Raw genomic sequence first — 21,271 nt, 5'->3', positions numbered from 1 at the left:
TCTCAAGTAGACTGAATGGTAATCCCTTCCGCATCGACCAGCTTCTCCTTGAGCGGCGTCTTCTCCCCCGTCAACGCCCACTCCGTCACGTCCGCAATCACTTTCGCTCCAACCTCCTCCGTCGGGAGCCAGTGTCCACCCTCCTTGACCATCACTATGTCACTCCGCCTAGTCAAGTAATCACTGAGCCCGCTAAGCGCAAGACGGCGATCCCCCGCGGGGTCCTTGTTCCCCCATACGAGCGTAGCAGGTACCTTGAGCGCACCAGGGGGTCCATCGTCGAACAAGGCGCGACCAGACGCAGAAAAAGACCGTCCGCGTGATATCTCACTGAGCGCGGCGATGGCCTCGAGGCTCTTGGTCCATGGGGAGAGAGCGAGACCCTCACGATAGACGCGGATCTTCTGTGACATGCCGTGATCTGGGATGCGTTTCATGACCGATTCGCCATACTGATGGTCTGGATTTGAGGATTGAAGAGCCTCTCCTGGGAGAGCAGGACCGAATGATGCCGCGAGTAGCTCCCCGAGCGTTTCCGAGCCTGTGCCTTCTTTCTCTGCTTGGACGAGAAGCAGGAGTCGAACGAACCAGAAGTTACCCATGCGTACGACGAAGCTGGAAAGTGGCATTGGTAGGTTTAGAGTAAAGACGTAGAACGATTGGCCTAGCTGGGAAAACATGGGCCCGACTGTTGAAAAGGACTTTCTGAGGAGGGCGGTATTGGTGGGGTTACGCATGAACGTGTGTAGCATCTGTCGTGAGGAGGCGAGGAGACTCTGGACAGTGGAGCGGACATGTTGGGGCTGTGGACTTGTCAGTTCAGATGCTAGGGTACAGGTAGGATGGTGGACGAACAATTACACCATTGGCGAGTATCCATCGGTCGGCCAGCTGATTTGCTTCCGAGGCCAGTCGAGCGCCTACAATCGTGCCCCAATCATGTGTTACCATGATTAGTTTTCCTCCATCCGAAAGATACTGCTCCCGCATTCCCAGTATGAACCAGGTCATGGTTTCTAGGACATGGTCCGGGTCGTATTTCTCAAGACTATCGCTTCCTCCATATCCGGGAAGATCGACGGCTATCAAGATGTGGGAGGAAAGGGCGGGTGATGTCAGGATCTTGCGCCAGAGGACGTACGAGTCTGGGAAGCCTGGAACAATCAACATACAGGTCGTGTAGGTATGGTGGATGTAGTCTCACTCACCGTGTATGAAGATGGCGACGTTCTTTCCTGATCCAAGATTGGGCCCGACTGCGTTGGTCACATAGTGAAGCTGGACGCCATTCTCGAGCTTGTAGAACATGTGCTTGAAACCCGGGAGAGGGTTGTTTGAGAGGTCCCAGTACAGTTTTTGCGCTAATTGCTTGTTGGCCATGTGTGCAGAGACCAATCTCGAGGGGAAAGTACCTTTCTCGAACTCCTCATCCTCCTTCTCACTTGGCCTCCGGTTCCTAGTAAACGCGCCGTCCCTGAGAGCAGCAGTAGCTGTCAACAAGACGAACCCAACAAGTCCGTACGCGAAGCTGAAGCCCCGCAATGCCAGTGTTCCCAGCATGATTGATTGTGTCCACGTCCGAGATGTTGAGGAGGTAGAGCGAGCTTTCGTATCGATCCCGAGGTCTTAAAATAAACTGGCACCCTTGTATTATTTACCACACTGCAGAAGCGACAACGATGTGCACAGGGAAGGTGGGGAAGGTGCTACGTGACTACTTTGGCTTGGGGTTGTGCGCGCATGTTGGCGGTCGTTGCGTTTGCGCAATCATAGGTATTACAAGAAGACGTCATAAGTAGTAAAGTAGATTGAAGGATTGTTTGCTGCAGCACAGTGTATGGTGAGAGGTGTTTTGGTGGGTTGTGTCAACTGGTGGGGAATGATGCATGACGCCATGGCCTGTGCTTGGGGATAGAGGTTCGCCGAAAGAGTGATTTCCACAAGTACGTGAATTAGATCATAAGACTTCTCGGCTGTTGCAAAGAACATTGTATAGTCGTCTTCGTGTCAATACTATAGGGTAACTGACGGAGATTTGACTATGTTTCGAAGAGCAAGGCGAATAACTCTACGCTGTCGTCGAGCCTTTTGAAGGCAGTGTCGTGGATATGCCATACAGCTCACAACTCTTTCTCTCCTGATATAGCTAGATACCAAAACCTTCGCTCTGTCTCTTGACGCATGACTTCAGTCCTTACAGCATGATCTTACTGTCAGTCGTTGCAACCAGCTCCCTGAATTGTCAGATCTGCGTTGGTGTTGAGCACAGATCTAGATAAAATCGGCGAGAGTGCATACCTCCAGACATTTGGGCGCTAGCCCGGACTCGATGCCAGAGGATGCAGTGGAATGTTTCCGATCAGGATGATCTCACCAGCAGCCACCCACTCTGGCATGTCTTCGTCCTCGACTTTTCCCTTTCTCGCGGCTTCAGTGGTCTCGCCTGGTTCTAGGCACTCCCGGATCTCCACCTCATGGAGGTTGCATTTTCGAGTCTTTCCAATTCCTTTCCTCGTCTCGCCATCTCAGCCTTTCTTTCTACTCTCCTTAATCTTCTGCTGAACCCGTATCTCGGCCATCCTCTGCACTTCCAAATCCTCCAGCTGCTTCCTTACCTCCTCATTCTTCCGCACCAACTCTTCCCTCTCGCGCATCCTCTCCATCACCACCTCCATCAGCTCAGATATCTTCCCTTCCACTACCCGCTCCAGTTGTCTCGCATCTTGGATACCATGCTCCTCGATGAACCGCGCAGCAAACTCCGAGACTCTAGATGGCGTGGGCCCGGGACCGCCGGTGTGATACCCATTCGCATGCGTGAGGTAGACGCCAGGTATACGAGAGGGATGGGTTCGTAATGGCGAGTCTAGCGGAACGGGGAGACCGGTACGATTGATCATCGGCGGAACAGCCGACGGTGGGTCTTGAGGGCGATGCGCGTTTTCAGGGTAGAGGATCGCGTTCATGAGTTGGTTCTCGAACGCCTCGTTGTAAGGTAAGCTATCCGGAGAATAGTCGATCACTGGGGAGGTGGGTTCGGAATCTTCACCTGGAGTAGGGGGTCCGTTAGCCATGCTGTGGGAATCGAAGTTGCGACGAAATGTTACAAAATCCGCAATCAATCAGGAGAATCGATCCTTGAGGGCGATAATTTCCGTCCTCGGAGTTCCGCAACTTTAGTCGGAAGCGAGATCAGATGGAATTGCTTAGTCAGCCAGACATGTTCATCAGATTCCGACTTCATCGTCTTCCCTTGCAGGCCTCAACCCCGCCACAACTACAAGACCAATACTCACTACCTCAACATGGCCGACAAACTCAGAGGTACGCGAAGCTCTCCCTTTAATCCATGACTAATACTAATTCCACCTGTAGCTCAGCAACAACTCGAAGCCCTCCAAGCGCGCTTCGTCGGCGTCGGACACCCCGACACCACAAAGTTCGAATGGACGTCGAATATTGCGCGCGACTCGATTGCTTCTTACATTGGTCATCCCCCCATGCTACAGTACATGAGTATCGGCTTGGGACAGCCGAAGGAGAAGACGAGGATACAATTGATTGAGCGCATGATACAACCAGTAGGGAAGCCGCCTGCGGTAAGTGGTTCAGTTGAGCGTCGAGCATATTGATATTGAGCGGTTCACAACAGAAAGAAGTTTGAGAGTCATGTTAGGGGTCATTAGCCCACGCCAACCACGACTCTCCCAGGACATGTTACAGAGCCGCACAGCCAGACGATTCGATTCGAACAATCCAGGAATTTGAACCATGGCATTTGATGCACTGGAGGGTATCTAACGCAAGAGACTCATGCACCTGCAGTCACGCTGTACTACGGCATGCTATCCTCAGCGAACCGACCCTACCAGATCAAGTTCTCTAGGAGCACCCCTCGCGCCTGTATTCAAGCGCTTGGAGAGGTTACAATATCTATGTAGATGAACTAGCAGCCTGAGCGGAGGCCGCAGGCCTTTCCGCAACCAATAAGAGGCAATACCCATCGAGTTCTCCTCCATCACTCGCTATCACTTGCACTCCCAGTTGGGCCATTATCATCCTCCTCGACCACATCTCCGCCTGCCGTCATCGCAAACTCTCCCTTCTGCAATATGCTCCTGAGTACTGTGTTGCGCGGATCTGCCAGCTCGACCGGCTTCAGCTTCGCCTTGTTTCGTATCCTGGGATCGCAACCAGCGTCTAGCAGTATTTCCACTATCGGATGGCCGACTGGCTCCCACTCGGACTTGTCGAGCGAATTGACGTAGCGAACGGCTTTATGCAGCGGCGTGTCTTGTTCGAGGCGGTCAACGTCGTCTATCTCCAGGCCTTCCTGGTCAAGCAAAATGTCGAGCACTTCGTCTAGGCACAAGTCAGCTCTATATCCTCGTCTGCAGCTTGATCTCTCTAAGAGGAACGGAACGTACAACTTCCATATGTCGCCGCTACATGTAAGCAGCCATTCCCAACGCCATCATGCGCCTTGTTCAAGCTCTCTGCCACAAACTTCGTCACATCCTTGCCTGACTTCTTTGCTGAGGCCGCCAAGTCTGCTATGGTCTCTTCAAGGAGAGAGGTGTTGTTTCGCCGGCATGCTTCAAGGATGAGTTCGCGGGGAGATGCACCCTGGTTTGTTGTTAAAAGACATTCTCCAGGGCCAACCTGGGACTCTTGTTGCGATGCACATACCTCGTCCGCCATGATTACCGTGGACGGGAATAACAGGCTTGAAAAGCTTCAACCGCAGACAAATGCACAGAAATCGAGGTGTATCTTGGGAATGATTCGACGAAGGCGGTGCAGCTCCGGCGACCTGCGGAAGGTCCGTGGGGCGCGTACCTAACCGCCCCTCTCCGCGCTAGCCCTTTTTGGTAGTAGCCCCAGAATTTCCATATCGAATTCCCGAACCACTTCGACATTCTTTTCCACGCCTCAGTAGAAACCATACGCATAACGCTGCCACTATGCTGCTTTGTAAGGCTCTGGAAGTTTCTTCCCGACTTTTGGCTAACATGACGTTCACAGTCTGCCCGACCTGCAGCAATATGCTCCGTGTGAGCCAAGTGCCACCGGGCGACCCATCGACGGAGCACCACGCCGGCCAGAACCGCTTCGAATGCCTTACTTGCCCATACCAGTTCCTGATCAATAAGCGCTACTACGAGCGCAAGTACATGAAGAAGAAAGAGGTGGAAGATATTCTAGGAGGCAAAGGAGCATGGGACAATGTGGATCAAACGACCGGTATGGTTAATCATGCAGAGAAGCGGTGATGAAGCAAGCGGGGTGCTGATGATTGCGCAGTACAATGTCCGAATGAGAAGTGTCGAAACGATAAGGCATACTGGTATCAGCTGCAGATCCGCAGTGCGGATGAGCCTATGACGGCATTCTACAAGGTCAGCACTCTATCCTCCGTTATGAGGTTCCTTTGCTATTCTAACGCGTGATCAGTGCACCAAGTGTGCAAAGGAATGGAGAGAGTAGTTGAGGGACACGGTGCATGCATTTCCAGGAGTTTATGGGAAACCAGTACGTATGGGGGGGTGAAGGCATTATACCCCGGCGCATACTTTCGGCAAACAAATCAACATCCAGATTTCATGATAACCTCCAGGATACGGATTCTCCTGCTATCGAATTCTCATGCTACACAACCATTGCCTCGCATCTCAACATGAATCAGTGCACCAGACGACTAAGCCTTCTTGTCCGGCTGCTCATGGAGCTCCATTGCGACCCCGGGATTATCCAATACCTTGTGCGCAGCGCTGGCAAACTTGGCCTTTTCATCTTCGCTTTCGAAAACTGGAGGAAGGGTCGATTAGCACGTTTATGGCTCAAGAAGCAACATATCGACTTACGGAACGTCAATTCTTCCAGTGTCTTGCCGTAGGTTTCGGGGAAGAAAACTGCCGGGAAACGTCAGCGACTGCTTTTACTGAGCAAATTCGTAGGAGATGACAGGAGCGAAGAAACTTCAACAAAACAGCGAATCCGAGATTTTCTGGCAGAGGTCATGCTTACTGCGGGGAAGTCAGCACAGTCCCTGGACTCGCTAGTACAGGTCACTTACCAGTAAATGATGATAATCTCGAGACAGAGCCAGCAGACGTATACGATCAAGTACTTCCAATCCGCATTCTCCAGTCCGATGGGGTTTACGAAGCTGCCTGCGCATATGTAAGTACTTCTGAGCTCAGGGAAAAGCAAACGAAGATCGGCATCCATACTGAACATGACCGCTGCGCGGCCCCATAGCTGGAACCAGGACAAGCCCTTCGTCCGTACATAGTACGGGAAGATCTCCACCATGTAGACATATGTCAAGGCATTGTATCCGATACAGTACGCCGGCTGGTACAAGAAGATGAACACCAACACGGCATATCCACTTGCTTTCGACCCTGTGATACGATTCCTCGCCTGCGCTATTGTCCACGCAGTATAAACACAAGTCAAGCACGCCGCACACAGCAAATACATTCTCCGCCTCGGAAACCTAGGCGTGATATTCGCCATCAAGACCGCAACGAGGAGCGCCCACGCCTGCGTACCGACATTATATCGCACCTGGGTGTGCGAATCGGTAATCCCGATCTTCTTCAATATGGGAACGAGATACTGCGAAATGAGATTGTTCCCGGAGAACTGTACGAACAGCCCCAGACTCGCAGCCACAAAGGACCGATGTCGCATCCCTTTCGTCTGGAACAGCTCGACCCAACCGCGGCGACGGGATTCGTTTTCCATTTCCAGAGCGCGCTTGATTTCGGCGAATTCGACGTGCGGGAGTTCCTGGGATGCGTCTCCTTCAGCATGGTATTTGATCAGGATTTTCAATGCTTCTTCCTGTCGGTCCTTGGAAATGAGCCAACGCGGGGATTCAGGGACCGTGAAGGCGAAGGTGATTTGCAGGACGGAGGGTAAGGCTTGTAGTAAGGAGGGGAGACGCCAGCTCCAGTCGTTTGGAATGAGGAGGGTCCGAACCACGATTCCAGCTCCGATGACGGCGCCGATGCTGTAGGAGGCATTGAACAAGGCGCCTAGCGTGGCACGTTCCCGTGGATGGCCCAGTTCTCCCAGCAGGGCGGCGCCGGCGACGATGGCGTAGACGATGCCGTGGCCGAGGAAGATGCGGGAGAAGATGAACATGGCGACTCAATCGAATGAGGAAAGGCCCTGGTAGAAGGAGGAGGACAACTTACGATTGACGGAGAGGCCCTGCATAATCGCGCCGATGATCATGATGACGGAGCCGAATACTGAGTATTGGGTTAGTGATTGGGGTTTTCAATCAATCTCCCGGAAGACGCAAGACGCACCAATACTCCACCTCCGTCCCACATGATCCGACACAATCGAGATGAAGGGAATACTCGTCAGAGCGCCTAGATTGTAACAAGCCACCAGCAATCCCAGCTCGCCCCCTTTGGGGTCACCGAAGTAGTCCTTCCAGTACTTCAGCGCTTGCATGCCGTTCATCATGGAGCTGTCGAAGCCCGACGTCGACTCGATGAAGAAACAGAACGGGACGAGCAGAAGGTAGAGGCGCCGGAGATTCGGCTTGTTCCACCATTTCACGGGATCGTTAGCGACGAGCGTGGCAATGATGGCGTCGTTGTCGCTGCCGCCGGCGGCGACGCCTGGGACGCCTCCGGCCATGGTTGCCAAAGGGGAGGGTGTGGAAAGTAGATTGAGTGGGAGGTGGAAGGGGATGGAGGAACAAAATCGACGTTTTCTAGAAGACCGGCATATACATATATCTTTATACGCACTCCCATCCTTCTGCGGAGAACACTACTAAATCAGTAATAACCGACAGGTGGAGGACAGTGATGCACCAGGGAATTGAAAGTCCCATGTGTACAGACACGGATCCGTATAGATTGGTGCGCAATGGGAACATATTGCGTGCATGGGAGGATTCCTCGGCATCCAATATGCGGCTTACAACTCCTCTATTCATTGCCGGGCTATCTTGTCCCGTCTCCACGGCATAGAAGCTGGGGAAAACTGGAAAATAAGGCCGGAAGGATCACTACACTAAGCCTAGTTCTGCCATCGGTTGCAACTCATGCTGACTTGCACGGGACGGCGGAATTGAAGGGATTGGTGCAAACTAACATGTTGTTTTGCTTCCCTAGTAAGCTACTGTATAGAGGCGGCATCTACTCCGTACGGGGTCTTGTGTAGAAAGACCGATGTACGCGGGGCCCGCGCTAACTGCTTTGGATGCGGAGCCTTCGTCGCCGGATGGGAATGGGAACAAAAGGACTATCTGTGTGCAAAGATACGCTTGGAGCGGCATTCTCTGATTTGTAATTCTGATATAGGCGCGCAAGTTGCAACGGCGGTGGTGGTGGGATGCAGCTGCTGGAAACTTTTCAATGCATGTCATATCTGGGAGGTGTGGGGTCCGGAGGAATGGGTCCGTAGGGCTGTTCCTGATTCGATGTCGGTGGTGATTGAAGTATTGCTTATGATTGTAGGATAAGGTACGATGAATTCATCTCTGCTAGATATAAGAATCTACTTTCTTTATCCATGCAGAGGTATGGATGGAGCTGAGGTTGAAACAACAGTTGTAGCTAAGCTTGGTGGAGCCGACCAGTAAAGCTTAAAGCTTAACAGGAGGGGCTTGAAGATGGGCCTAACTCAATCTGGACAGGACCTTGTCAACGACGACGAGTCGACATCCAACGACAAGCAACCTCTCCCCCAGATCAAACAACATGGCTCCAACCTAAATCTGTCCACTCGCAGAAACCGTGCTCGAAGCCCCTACACGAGGATTCCAATACTTGACCGTCGCCGACACCCGCGGCTTATTCGTTCCCGACACCTTGTACGTCGCCGTTGCGGTCCCGCTGGCAGGAATCGCAGTAGGGACCGATACCACGGTAAACGTGGCCCCACTTGCCGAAAGACTGACGGTAACATTGCTGAAAGCGACATCGTCGAAATTATACAGCGTGACGACGGCATTACCATTGGAACTACTGATCGCAGCAGCGCCATCGGCCAACTTGGCGTTATTCGACACTGGCCGACCATTGCGCTTGCCCGGCAGCACGCCTGCCCTGTACGCCGACTTGAGGGCATCAACAGACACCTGGGACACATCCGAGACGATGGTGTTCTTGGAAATCGATTGCCCCGTTTTCCCATAGTTGCCGACGATGGTGTTGTTCGCCGTGTTGACTCCATTCTGCGCGTACCAGATGCCGTTGGAGAGGAAGATGTTGTTTTGGATCAGGTACGAGTTGGATCCTTCGTCGGTGTACATGCCGAAGCCGCCGGAGTCGTAGGCGTAGTTGGCGCTGATCTCCGTGGAGGGGCTCTTGGAGAGCGTGTACACGGCGCCCAGATCGGTATGGGAGTATCCATAGCCGTGGATCAGGTTTCCGACGATCTTGTTGTTCTGCATAATGGTCGGTGTCGTGTACTGCGGCTGGTACTTGTACAGCCCCCGCTTGACGTACTCGGAGCTGCCGCCGGCGTCGTTGGAGCCCCAGCCGTAGCCATGGCAGATGCCGGAGTATGGGGTAATATAAACGTCGTTGTGCGAGATGGTCGAATACTGAACATAGGTGAAGAGGATGGGTACCGTGGAGCTAAAGAGCGAAGACACATTGTAGAAGATGTTGTTGGATACCTCAATGTTGGTGTTGACCATGCGGGAATCGCTGGGGTGGTGGGCGTCGGCGCGGATGCCACCGGCCGTGATGCTGTTGCCCATGACTTGCGTGAAGTAGCCGTCTTTGATGGCGACGTTGGACGCTCCGAGCCCGACGCCCGTCACGTGTGCATTCGCGTCGTTTCCAATGCCGATTCCGCCTGCGCCGAGTTGGGTGTAATTGCCTCCCGAGAGGACGATATTTTTGGCCGCGCTGATTTGGATAGCCGATGGCATTTGGCACCAGTAAGGACGGGTAGATTCAAAGTTGGATGAATCGTAAGTCTTGTTCTCACAGAGGTTTCCGCCTGTCTGCTGATCTACGTATCCTATTTCGTTGGGTTGGAGCCAAGTAGTATGCGCCTGTACAACAGTCAGATGATCAACCCGAAAATTAGAGGTTCAATGAGCCTACAAAACTTATGCCTTCGAACGAAATATCGTGCACTGGATTGGTATAGGTACCGCCGAATATGACAAGCGCTTCCAACACACCCAGGTACGCTTCAATACTGTCCATCCGCTCTCCGGAGAGTGGCTTGTAGTAGACCTTGCCTGCTCCGGAATCCAGATAGAATTGGCCACCCTCTGTCAGCAAGGCCAAGGCATTCTGTACCCAGACGCCAAAATCCGCGTTGTTTTTGTTAACGGTATCGTAACCTGCAGGCATGACAACAGTTAGAAGACGTAGACAACGGTTTGAGGAACACATTCTCAGAGTCGATGGGGAAAAGACGTACCCCATAGTTGATTGTACCACGTATTTTGCTCCATGACAAGCTCCCTGTTGCCAGCCGATTTGATAGGGGCATAGCGATCGGCAAACGAATTGAGGAAGCGAAGCTCTGCACCGGCGATCCCAGGCGTCGAAGTAATCCAGTCGTATGAGGACGAGGTCCATTTCATACCAGTACTCGTGTAAGTGAAGTCCTTTCGATTTGCAATCTTCTTTCTCGCATAATTAGACGCTTTTCCATTGACATAGAGGTTCCGCGATTTGAGGCCGGCAGGGACACTGGCAGAATAAACGCCATTGGATCCTGCTGTCCATCCTGTGACCTTCTGGCCACCAGATATAAGAGCACCGGACCCAACCCAATGAACCGTGAAGCCTCCTTTGCCGGAGTCGTCTGCTGTGAATTTGAGCGGCGCTGACAAGGAGTATGTTCCAGGACCGACGTGAACGGTGATATTTTCTTGCATACCACTCGCGATCTGTTTACGAACCGCTTGTTGGGCTTTGGACAGCGTCTGGAAAGCTGTTGTTGGTGATGTACCATCGCCATTGTCAGAACCGTTGGGCGCGACGTAGAAGTCGACAGCGGCTACAAAATTGCTGCAGAGAGCTGCGTAAATCAAGAGGATTTTCGACTTCATACTTGCTTCCCTTTGATACAGGTAAAGCTTAAAGGCGATGCGCGTCGAGGTGGTTCCATGCCTCAGGGAGTTCATACGCTTTGTATTTTTCCCATGCAGGCCTAGGAGAGGAGTAGGCGGTATAATTCGCACAACTACATCTACAATTTAGCACAGCGTAAAGACAACCGTGAAGGTATTACCACGAATCATGTTAGTCTCATGGTGACGATGTTACCATCGGCAACAACAATCGGCAATCCTTGCTCGATGTGACAATCAATGGGGTACGTTTAAGGTTTAAGCGCCTATATTGGACTATAACATTAGCATAGGCTTCGCCAACAGATCTTCCGCAGGAGCTCGAGCATACCTGGTTAAAAATGGCATCGCCCAACTTATTAGCCACGCGCTCAACGCGAGCAGACTGGCAATCATTTTTCTTACACCCACCATGAGAGCAGCGATTTCCATCTTTGGATTTCTGGCCTTCCCCAGCGCGTACGCGCAGTGGGATCCGTCGCGCTACCTCTACTTCACCAGCGCAGGTAACGGTATCAGTTCCTCGCTCCCTTTGGGCAATGGCCGCCTAGGCGCCGCCGTCTACGGGTCTGCCACTGAAAAGGTTACGCTGAACGAGAACTCGGTCTGGAGCGGCCCATGGCAGGATCGCGGAAATCCAAAATCCAAAGGTGCCCTTGCTTCCATCAGGCAGAAGCTGCTAAATGGGGACCTGTCTGATGCGGGAGCGTTGGCGCTGGACTCCATGAGTGGGAATCCGACGAGCCCGAAACAGTATCATCCGACAGCGGATCTGGGCATCGATTTTGGGCATGGGAGCTCGCAATTGAGCAGTTATACCAGGGTTCTGGATACGTTACATGGGACAGGTTGGGTCACGTATACGGCTGGTGGAGTCAACTATACGTCAGTATCGAGTTGAAACTTATAAGCGGTGACCTCAGGGCCTGACTACCTTTGATGCAGACGAGAGTACGTTGCAAGTTATCCTGCTGGAGTTCTTGCATTCAGAATCACCTCCCGCCCAGCAGGGAGGTTGAATGCAACAATATCTCTAACGCGCGCCCAAGGCGTTCAGTCTCAGTCAGCGTCAACTTCGGGAGGCAACTCGATTACGCTGAAGGTGAACAAAGACAGTCTTCCGTTTACTGCCGAAGCGAGAGTCGTAAATGATGGCGGTAGGTCTATCGCTGTCGCGTCTTGCCATGTAACTGATGAGTAGGTAGGAGCCGTCCGTGTGGCATCAGACGGAAAGAGCCTCTCAGTGAGCGGCGCCACAACGATTGACATCTTCTTCGACGCGGAAACTTCGTACAGGTACTCGAGCCAGAGCGCTTGGGAGGCCGAGCTGAAGAAGAAGCTCGACAACGCAGTCAAAGCGGGATATGAGGCCGTTCGAGCCGCTGCAGTCGCAGACGCCTCAGAAATTCTCGGCCGCGTGGATCTTGACCTGGGTTCATCCGGCGCCGCAGGAAATCAACCCGTCCCAACCCGGCTCTCCAACTACAAGAAGAGTCCAAACGCAGATCCCGAGCTCGCGACACTGTACTTCAACTATGGCCGCCATCTACTACTCGCATCCTCGCGGGACACAGGCGAGCGCTCACTCCCAGCGAACCTTCAGGGTATATGGAACGACCAGTACAGCCCGCCGTGGCAGAGTAAATATACCATCAACATCAACTTGGAGATGAACTACTGGCCTGCGCTGACAACCAATCTGGCGGAAACGAATAAGGCACTTTTCGACTTGATAGACCTCGCCAGGTCCCGTGGTGCAGCCATGGCTACGAAAATGTACGGCTGCAACAGCGGGTTTGTTTTGCATCATAATATCGACTTGCATGGAGATGCCGCGCCCGTCGATAAGGGAACGCCCTATACAATCTGGCCCCTCGGTGGGGCATGGCTATCGATGCATCTCATGGAACACTTCCGATATACGCAGGATAAGGCATTCCTGCGGGATCGCGCATGGCCAGTCCTCAAACAGGCGGCCGAGTTCTTCTACTGCTTTCTCTTCATGGACGGCGCGTACTACGTGACTGGCCCGTCAAGCTCACCTGAGAACACCTATATCGTCCCGTCCAACCAGCAGACGGCGGGTCGATCGGAGGGTATTGACATTGCGCCGGCAATGGATAACCAGCTGCTCTGGGAACTATTCACCAACATCATCGACGCCGCAAAGGTACTCGGCATAACGGGCACCGATCTGACGAACGCGGAGAAGTACCTCTCCAAGATCAAGCCCCCACAGGTTGGCTCGAAAGGACAGATTCTCGAATGGCGGAGTGAGTATAAGGAAGGCGAGCCGGCACATCGGCACATGAGCCCCCTCTTCGGCTTATTTCCAGGTTCACAGATGACACCACTCAAGTCCAAAACCTGGGCTGATGCATCCAAAGTCCTTGTCGACGGGCGGATGCGTGCTGGCTCAGGCAGCACGGGCTGGTCACGCGTTTGGGTGATCAACCTCTACGCTCGACTGTTCCAGGGCGCAACTGCGTGGTCCAATACCGTGACCTTTCTGCAAACGTACCCTCTTGATAACCTCTTCAACTCGGGCGAGAATCGCTGGTTCCAAATCGACGGAAATTTCGGCTTCACGTCCGGAATTGCCGAGATGTTGTTGCAGAGCCACGCGGTTGTGCATCTACTGCCTGCGCTGCCGGCGTCGGCGGTGCCCAAAGGCAGTGTGAAGGGGCTTGTTGCGAGGGGGAACTTTGTCGTAGATATTGAGTGGAGTGGCGGGTTGATGACAAGGTCTACAGTGACGTCGAGGAGTGGAGGGCAGTTGGCATTGAGGGTTGAGAGCGGGGCGGAGTTTCTGGTCGATGGGAAGGCGTATACGGCGCCGATCAATACGACTGTCGGGGCAAAATATGTCATTACCAGGAAATGAAGGCACCAGAGGCAACATAATCGTCAGGATTCGTAGATAGAATTTACAGGGGAGAACATAGAAGTGTTGGGCCGAAGAGGTGGAGATGAGCGGTTTTCATCTGAACATGTTCCTTGGGGGCTAGCCTTTCCGGGCTAGCGCCCTTCTCCACCTCCTACATAGTACATAGTACTACCCTTCACTGCCCAGGTGTCTTCGGAGTACCCGGACCTTCTGCCTCCCCCAAGTGCCTGCTCCCGCACGCTTCTGCACCGGATTGCACAACATGTCTGCAGATCTGTTTGCAGAGTTCGGTGAGACACCGTCCCAGCCGCAGCAGACCTCTGTTGGAAACCGAGATACTCAGGCAGCACAGACATTCAGTCTGTTCGATAGCCTGGCACCATCTGCACCAGCACCTGCTCTACAGAATCAATTGCACTCACAGCCTATAGCATCGAATGAGGCCGAAGATGATGATGAGTGGGGTGATTTCGAGGGACCGACGGCAACGACACCTGCTGCACCAAAGCAAGATGCTCTAACATCCCAGCCCTCGGCCCAGACATGGGAAGCGTCACAGTCAAGCTGGCAGCCTGCACCGGTTTTCAATGCGAAAAAGAGCTATGATTCAAATGTCCTTTTCGATGCGGAGGACGAAGTGGGAGAGGAAGAGGACGAATTTGGAGACTTTGAGGGACCCGGTTCAAGTTCCGCTCCCGCTCCACCGCCCGCTTCAGGGACTGGGCAGTTGATTGATCTCATGGGAGATTTGGAGATTTCCCAGCCAGTCCCTCCAAGTATAGAGCAACGACGAGAACAGAAGACGACTTCCAAGCCATCTGCTTCAACTACGAAGAAGAAGCCGGTGCATGGGTTTGGGCCAATAGTGCGCACAAAACAACCTGAAGCAGCTTCTCCGCCAGCACCAGCAAGAAATGAAGAACCGTGGGCCTCATTCGATGACTGGGAAGCTTCTATACCAGCAACGCAGCAGCCAAAGCCAACATCGAAAGTCATTCCAAGCCAATCTGAAGCCGTTGCTGCACAGTCTCCCGCACTCATGAGCATGGACGAACCGGAACCTGGAGAGTTACCGCCTACCAACGTGCCGCCACCTGCACTGCTCTTGTCCCTATTTTTGCCGCTGTTTGCAGAGGCCCAGGAGAAACTGTTCAAGCCATTGGCAGCACAAGCTCTGCCTATGCGGAACCGATTGCTATCCGATCCGGTTACCATTGCTTACTTGCAGGGCTACCTCTCTCTGGCGTCGGTGGCAGCACGGATTATAGCAGGACGCAAGCTGCGCTGGAAGAGAGACGTGCATCTCTCCCAAGGCATGAGGATAGGCCCAGCGTCGAGCCGTGGGACGTCAGGGATGAAGCTGACGGGCATCGACAAGAGCGAGAACCTGAAGGAGGAGAGGGAGGTGTCAGATGTGGTGAGGGCGTGGAAGGAGCAGGTTGGAAAGCTGAGGCACGCTGTTGCAGCTGCGAACCAGGCCAAGAGCAGGTCTCTTGGAGCTGTGCCCGACATCCAGGAGACGATGGCAGTACGGACGCTGAAGCAAGCTGAAGGAGGGATCCCTGCACGGCAGTCGTGTATGCTCTGCGGGCTCAAACGGGAGGAACGGGTGACTGCTGCTGATGTGGATGTGGAAGACAGCTCTGGGGAATGGTGGGTGGATCAGGTCAGCATGCACAGAGGTGTGTCACATAGGAGGGTGTTTTCGTCATGGAGAACAACTGCTGACGATCAAGATCCAGGCTGCAGGAACTTCTGGCAACAGCACAAGGACAGGCTCCGACAGCGCTAATACTGCAGTAACCAGGTGTGGTACAAAACTGGAGTGAATGCATGTGGCACGTGAAGGGGCGTGGGGGAGCCCTCCAGCTGGAGGCAACATCAATCGATCAACTGAGTATCGTAGCAAGGGCAGAGCACATGCAGCAGAAAAGGCCACGCGCCCGATCGAGACCCAACAGCGGCTTGCGCCAGTCATCAGCAGCGGGGACGGCGGTTCTGTGGCCGGTAACGGTGACACGAGCAAACGGGCGATCTGGGTCTGGTAGGGAGGGTGGCACGAGGGGGGAGGGGACTGGAGGGGAAAGAAAACGGTGAGGTCGCCGCGTCGAGGGATTCCGAGGTTGGTGATCTGCGGAATGCTCTCATACTCCGTACCGTAGCTATATCGGTACTAATGGTAGTAGCCATGAGCAGACTACAGTCAAGTACTTGTATATACTCCATAAACTGATCGATGCTAGGGTCTGGCTGGGCCGTCTGGCTGGGCGGCGGTCGGCCCGTGCGCGGCGGCGCCAGACCTCGCGACGATGTCGACGTGTGATGAAAGTCCACCCATCTTCCTATCCTTTCTTGTCTGACGACAGACACTTCGCCGTCCACACCTCTCTTCTCTCTTCCCCCTTCCCTCTCCCTCCAACTCCCTACGACCATATTTCTCCATCTATCCTCGCCCTGTTCGCTGCGCGACCCATCCACATCCCATCTTCATCGACCCCTCGTCTCGTCGACCGCTTTTTCCACCCCACCACGCCTGTGCACCAGGGTCCAACAAGTCTCATCACTCTCGACGCACAGTAGAACCGTTTGTGCACATTATTTCGGTAACACACAAGTCTGTGTGCCAGACCCAGCACACCTCAGTCAATGAGCAGGCCACATGAAGATGGTAAGCCCGGACCTCGAGCCTTGCCGTGCCCTTGGCGCCTCCATCCTCTGACTGCCACTGTGACTGCCAGGCCCGCCTCATGCTTCGTCCCTGCGCATCGCCTCCAATAATGCTACCCTTCCCAAGAATAAGAGCACCGGCAACCTGCTGGCCCATAACCCGCGCACTCCCTTCGCCTTGAACACCTCAAACCTGGGCAAACGCTCAAGTATTGATGCCGGCCAGCTAGACAGGATTGCGAGGTACGGCGCAGACAGTTCCCCTTGCTGCCCATCGCAACACTCGAGCGACGAGTTTGACATGCCTTAGATCTCCCATCATTCCTGAGCACGAACATGGTTTGGGAGCCTCGGGCCTCCGCCGCATTCGCCATCAACCCACTACCCGCCTTCCACTCCCCTCTGGAGCTGGTCCGAACCCTGTCCCACGTTCTGCCTCCTTGACCATCACCCCACCTACTTCCGGATCCGCCTCTGCGGCGCCCTCGGCGCCTCCCTCACCGACGTTTGGGCCCGGCGAAGACCTCCGTCGCTTCGGCTCCGAGTCACTCCATTCCTTCTCCTTCACAACGCAAGCAGAGGAGTCGGTCCACAACAGGCAGAATGTGCTGAAACGCTCCATTGACTTCATGCGGGACCGGTTGGGCTGGGCAGCTACGAATACCGGCATTGCAAGCGCGCAGGCGAAGCTCAGTGGGGACCAGGACGTGCAAAGTATGCTGGAGCTATTGACACGAGCACACCTCATTGGTCAGGACGCAGTGGGAGCTCATGGACTGGGCACTTCCGGACCCCTGAGTGGGCCCGCTGAGGTGCCCGGAGAGAACATATTTGAGAGGAGTCTGATCCCACGCTCCGAGAGCCCGGAGAGCATGCTGAGCCCTACGAAGCCGAAGTCATCCGAAACAGGTAGCACACAGCACTCCGGAGACACGGCCTCATCCGGGTCTGCGCAAGAGGACTCGGTGCCCGCTTTACCTTCACCACCTCCTGCGCGCCCTACGCTCAAAAGGACACTGACAGACGTTGAGCCCCTAACGATACAAAGTCAGCTGAACGATGCGTTGGCACAACCATATCGGGTGCCAGACCACGGCCAGATCCCACATGTAACGTCTCCACTCGGCGTGTCAACCGCGCCGATAGCCTTGCCTACCGGTCCTGGTCTTCATGCGGCGGGGCCGGCACCTCATGGTCCTGGCAATAGATGGACGCCTGCTGCTCAGGCCATTTTCACCACGGAAGCGCAAGCACCGTGGACCATAACAGCCGCCAACGATCTGGCGTGCCTGGTTTTCGGCGTGACGAAGGCAGAAGTGCGAAGGTTGGGCATCCTCGAAGTGGTTCAGGAAGGACGCCGGAGGTGGTTGGAGGAGAAATTGAGCAATCCCGACATAGGTTCAAAGGCCTCAAGGGATGCACCTAGCCAGAGTCAGCAACCAGGTGCCAAAACGACCTCCCTGAAAATGGGCAACGGAGTCACGGCAAAGCTACTCAGTAAACCGTCGTCGAGACAGGTCGCCCAGAGCAGACGAGCCAAGACGGATGACGGAAGCGGGTCGTCGTATGCCTCCAAGAAGAACATGAAAGGCCCTAATCACGAGTCGAAAGGGTCAAGGGGCGTTCTCCTTTGCGGCGATGTGGTTCCCATACAGAAGCGGAACGGTGCAACGGGAGCTGCTAGTCTCTGGGTCAAGGAGAAGCGCGGTGGCCTGATCTGGGTATTAGAGGAGATCGCGGAGGACGTCGTATACGTTGAAGTCGACGAAGTGGGTTGCGTGATAAGAGGGCAAGGCGCGGTAGAGGTTGTATTCGGAAGTGAGCGGCTGCGAAGAGGCATGGATCTGAAACGCCTCATACCCGCTATACCACGCCTCGAGGGCACGAACACTGGGGCACTGGATTTCGACCGGATTGCCGAACTTCGAAACTTCACGGCACGGACGTCGAACAATATCAACATCCCTGTCACCGTCGAAGCAATGTCAGGAAGTGCCACCTTCCGGGTTTCGAGCTTTCCTCACATTGCCGGTATTGTGGTCCTATCTGCTACCGACCTCACGATTGCCAGCTCCAACACAGTATTCACATCGGCCCTGTTTGGACAGCCACAGCCGATAGGACACCACATCCGCGACCTCATCCCTGCACTTGACAAACTCTTGCACATTATGACGGACGAGGATAAGATCGAACTCGTAGACGGTATCGTGATTCCCGAGCACAGTTTCCGAAGAGCCCGTGCTCTACTTGCCATGCGAGAAGGCCGAGCAGACGCCGCATCAGTATTTCTGAGGCCAAGTGGCTTGCCGGCAGTACACCGTGATGGTTTCGAAATTATGGTGGACGTCCAGATGAGGGTGGTACGGAACCGGTCACCAAAGCTCCGCGATTCGGAGGACGTGATTGTTGAGGAGCAGCAAGAACAAGACCCGGATCTGGTATATGCGCTCTGGATCACATATTCGAGACATCTGCATGCCTCAAACCACGGTCAAGGCCCTGTGACTCCCCTGATATCCCGACCAGCAACGCCGCCACATCAGCCCTCGCCGGGGCAGTCACTGCTGTCGTCACCCGCAGATACAGGAATGACCAAAAACGATACGAATGCAAGCACGCTGCATGCGTCGCTACTTGCAAAGCAGATCCACGACGTCACGGCGCCGAAGACTGCATCAAAACCCCAGGCTAAGAACATGGACCCTGAGCCGACGAATGCAGTGGCGCCCAAGAAGAAGACGATCGATGACTTTGTCATATTGGAGGATATGGGCCAAGGAGCCTATGGCCAAGTGAAGCTCTGCCGGTACAAGAAGAACCACGGCAAAAAGGTGGTTATCAAATACGTAACCAAGCGGCGCATCTTGGTCGACACGTGGACGCGGGACCGTAAGCTTGGTACAGTACCTCTTGAGATACACGTTTTGGACTATCTGCGACGTGACGACCTGAAGCACCCGAATATCGTTGAGATGTACGACTTCTTCGAGGATGACATCAACTACTACATCGAGATGGTTCCGCATGGCCTTCCTGGAATGGACCTTTTTGACTATATAGAATTGCGAGTGAATATGGAGGAGAAGGAGTGCCGCAAGATCTTTGTCCAAGTTGCCGAGGCAGTCAATCACCTGCACAACAAAGCAAAGGTCGTCCACCGCGACATCAAGGACGAGAACGTAATCCTGGACGGCGAGGGGAATATCAAGTTGATCGACTTTGGCAGCGCCGCATACATCAAAAGCGGTCCATTTGACGTGTTCGTTGGCACAATAGGTGAGCATTCATCCGACATCTGCCATGTTTTCGAAAGAAAAAAAACTAACTCATCATGCAGACTATGCTGCTCCCGAAGTGCTTGGAGGCAAAGCTTACCGTGGGAAGGAGCAGGATGTGTGGGCCCTGGGCATCCTCCTGTACACCATCGTGTACAAGGAGAACCCGTTCTACAGCATCGACGAAATCATGGATCACGACTTACGGGTGCCCTATATCATGAGCGAGGAGAGCATCGACCTGATCCGGTTGATGCTGGACCGAGATGTCGAGAGGCGCATTACCATCAGCCAAGTGCTGGAGCACCCGTGGTGCCAGGTGGTGGATACGCCGGTTTGACGCTGCCTGAGCGGCTGGCGGCAGAGATCAGGATAGGGATCTGGAAGGATTTTTGACGATTTTATCTACGACTTGTGAGGCTTCTGACGAAGAACGGTATGCTTCTGGATGGGCAAGATTGACAAGACGAGGCGTCGCATATAGAGGGGATGGATTGAAGATGATGCGAAGCATGACAAGACGGCATTGGGGCTGAATCGTTGATATTCCGTCTTTACATTCTTATGTAGAGAGATTTTCATTTCGTTTGTTCTCGCATTCGAAGGTCGGAGAGATTGAGGGAAGGGAACAAGAGAGAGAGTGCGTAACGCGTTTTCATTATTGGATGATTTCTCAATTTGATACCCATACATGGTTACCTAGATGTATGTATGTAGTGCGGTTTGCGGGATGAATAGGCTAGACTTATCACGACGCTGGAGTACCCTTAGGGTAGGTGGAAGTCATACGGACAATTGATCATGGTTTCGTTCGTCTTTGAGTAATCCATGAAAGTTGGTACGGAGTTGCCGAAGGATCAAGAAGCGTGATAAGCAAAGCCTTGTTTTCTTTTATGCGCTCTCCGACGATTGAGTTGCTTGGACATTCAGCGGGCGCATGTCGACCAATCATTCAGCACCGCCACGGTCATCAGCCACAAAATGTGGCGTTCTTCTTGCGCGGTCACTTTCCTCTTTCTCTTTCTTTTAAAGGTTCTGAGTGGGATGAAGGGTGAACCGCATGAAAACCTGGGAACGCCCGGCTTCTCCGCTAGACTACCTACAGTACTAAGTACATGATGATGATGATGATGACGACCGTATGCAGTGCCCCCCTTCATCCCACTCACTGATGAAGCCGGATGCTTATGCACGACAAGGCCTCAGCCTCCTTGTCAAGCTGAGCGATAGCTCGTAGCCAATCATGAGAACGGGAGTGGCGGTGCAGAGGTGCAGCCACAGTACCCCCGAGTACGGTTTGGGGAACACGGGCAGCTGCAGGGGGAAGACAAGGCACGACCACCCTCGATATCAGGTCAGGTT

General features: G+C 53.8%; 10 protein-coding genes across 10 annotated transcripts; 5 read left to right on the top strand and 5 right to left on the bottom strand.

The window, feature by feature from the left end:
- Window positions 1-2: 2 nt before the first annotated feature.
- Window positions 3-1,560, bottom strand: EI97DRAFT_459352 (alpha/beta-hydrolase; the record flags this gene model as incomplete). The annotated part of the gene is made up of 3 exons (XM_033801000.1): window positions 3-803; window positions 856-1,154; window positions 1,209-1,560. 3 exons carry the CDS (start codon window positions 1,558-1,560, stop codon window positions 3-5), a joined length of 1,452 nt encoding a protein of 483 aa, XP_033652984.1.
- Window positions 1,561-2,298: 738 nt separating this feature from the next.
- On the bottom strand, window positions 2,299-3,137 carry EI97DRAFT_434286 (uncharacterized protein). Its single transcript, XM_033798597.1, has 2 exons — window positions 3,050-3,137; window positions 2,299-2,984 (listed from the first exon to the last, which is right to left on the bottom strand). Exon 2 carries the CDS (start codon window positions 2,964-2,966, stop codon window positions 2,526-2,528), a length of 441 nt encoding a protein of 146 aa, XP_033652983.1. The 5' UTR covers window positions 2,967-2,984; window positions 3,050-3,137; the 3' UTR covers window positions 2,299-2,525.
- A 124-nt stretch (window positions 3,138-3,261) lies between these two features.
- EI97DRAFT_468014 (splicing factor 3B, subunit 5) lies at window positions 3,262-4,014 on the top strand. Its single transcript, XM_033801636.1, has 3 exons — window positions 3,262-3,324; window positions 3,376-3,599; window positions 3,653-4,014. Exons 1-3 carry the CDS (start codon window positions 3,306-3,308, stop codon window positions 3,662-3,664), a joined length of 255 nt encoding a protein of 84 aa, XP_033652982.1. The 5' UTR covers window positions 3,262-3,305; the 3' UTR covers window positions 3,665-4,014.
- On the bottom strand, window positions 3,767-4,802 carry EI97DRAFT_494721 (ankyrin repeat protein-like protein). The gene is made up of 3 exons (XM_033802404.1): window positions 4,690-4,802; window positions 4,428-4,626; window positions 3,767-4,362 (listed from the first exon to the last, which is right to left on the bottom strand). Exons 1-3 carry the CDS (start codon window positions 4,699-4,701, stop codon window positions 4,019-4,021), a joined length of 555 nt encoding a protein of 184 aa, XP_033652981.1. The 5' UTR covers window positions 4,702-4,802; the 3' UTR covers window positions 3,767-4,018.
- Window positions 4,803-4,964: 162 nt separating this feature from the next.
- On the top strand, window positions 4,965-5,487 carry EI97DRAFT_459348 (uncharacterized protein; the record flags this gene model as incomplete). The annotated part of the gene is made up of 4 exons (XM_033800999.1): window positions 4,965-4,974; window positions 5,026-5,244; window positions 5,305-5,399; window positions 5,455-5,487. The coding sequence occupies 4 exons, from the start codon at window positions 4,965-4,967 to the stop codon at window positions 5,485-5,487; spliced, it is 357 nt and encodes a 118-aa protein (XP_033652980.1).
- Window positions 5,488-5,582: 95 nt separating this feature from the next.
- Window positions 5,583-7,665, bottom strand: EI97DRAFT_468011 (hexose transporter-like protein; the record flags this gene model as incomplete). Its single annotated transcript, XM_033801635.1, has 7 exons — window positions 5,583-5,808; window positions 5,865-5,912; window positions 5,986-6,026; window positions 6,077-6,173; window positions 6,234-7,160; window positions 7,209-7,265; window positions 7,326-7,665. The coding sequence occupies 7 exons, from the start codon at window positions 7,663-7,665 to the stop codon at window positions 5,699-5,701; spliced, it is 1,620 nt and encodes a 539-aa protein (XP_033652979.1). The 3' UTR covers window positions 5,583-5,698.
- An 815-nt stretch (window positions 7,666-8,480) lies between these two features.
- EI97DRAFT_434279 (pectin lyase-like protein) lies at window positions 8,481-11,508 on the bottom strand. Its single transcript, XM_033798596.1, has 4 exons — window positions 11,409-11,508; window positions 10,420-11,353; window positions 10,095-10,339; window positions 8,481-10,042 (listed from the first exon to the last, which is right to left on the bottom strand). Exons 2-4 carry the CDS (start codon window positions 11,054-11,056, stop codon window positions 8,747-8,749), a joined length of 2,178 nt encoding a protein of 725 aa, XP_033652978.1. The 5' UTR covers window positions 11,057-11,353; window positions 11,409-11,508; the 3' UTR covers window positions 8,481-8,746.
- EI97DRAFT_459345 (uncharacterized protein) lies at window positions 11,490-13,961 on the top strand (the record flags this gene model as incomplete). Its single annotated transcript, XM_033800998.1, has 3 exons — window positions 11,490-11,962; window positions 12,023-12,234; window positions 12,283-13,961. The coding sequence occupies 3 exons, from the start codon at window positions 11,490-11,492 to the stop codon at window positions 13,959-13,961; spliced, it is 2,364 nt and encodes a 787-aa protein (XP_033652977.1).
- A 202-nt stretch (window positions 13,962-14,163) lies between these two features.
- On the top strand, window positions 14,164-16,016 carry EI97DRAFT_400358 (uncharacterized protein). Its single transcript, XM_033796438.1, has 2 exons — window positions 14,164-15,646; window positions 15,707-16,016. The coding sequence occupies exons 1-2, from the start codon at window positions 14,227-14,229 to the stop codon at window positions 15,754-15,756; spliced, it is 1,470 nt and encodes a 489-aa protein (XP_033652976.1). The 5' UTR covers window positions 14,164-14,226; the 3' UTR covers window positions 15,757-16,016.
- Window positions 16,017-16,296: 280 nt separating this feature from the next.
- On the top strand, window positions 16,297-20,715 carry EI97DRAFT_434277 (Pkinase-domain-containing protein). Its single transcript, XM_033798595.1, has 4 exons — window positions 16,297-16,632; window positions 16,703-16,874; window positions 16,942-19,910; window positions 19,972-20,715. The coding sequence occupies exons 1-4, from the start codon at window positions 16,611-16,613 to the stop codon at window positions 20,247-20,249; spliced, it is 3,441 nt and encodes a 1,146-aa protein (XP_033652975.1). The 5' UTR covers window positions 16,297-16,610; the 3' UTR covers window positions 20,250-20,715.
- Window positions 20,716-21,271: the final 556 nt, after the last annotated feature.

Source organism: Westerdykella ornata (genome assembly GCF_010094085.1).
Source record: "Westerdykella ornata strain CBS 379.55 unplaced genomic scaffold EI97scaffold_14, whole genome shotgun sequence".
NCBI lineage: Eukaryota > Fungi > Ascomycota > Dothideomycetes > Pleosporales > Sporormiaceae > Westerdykella > Westerdykella ornata.
This window is presented reverse-complemented; position numbering and strand designations above follow the sequence as displayed.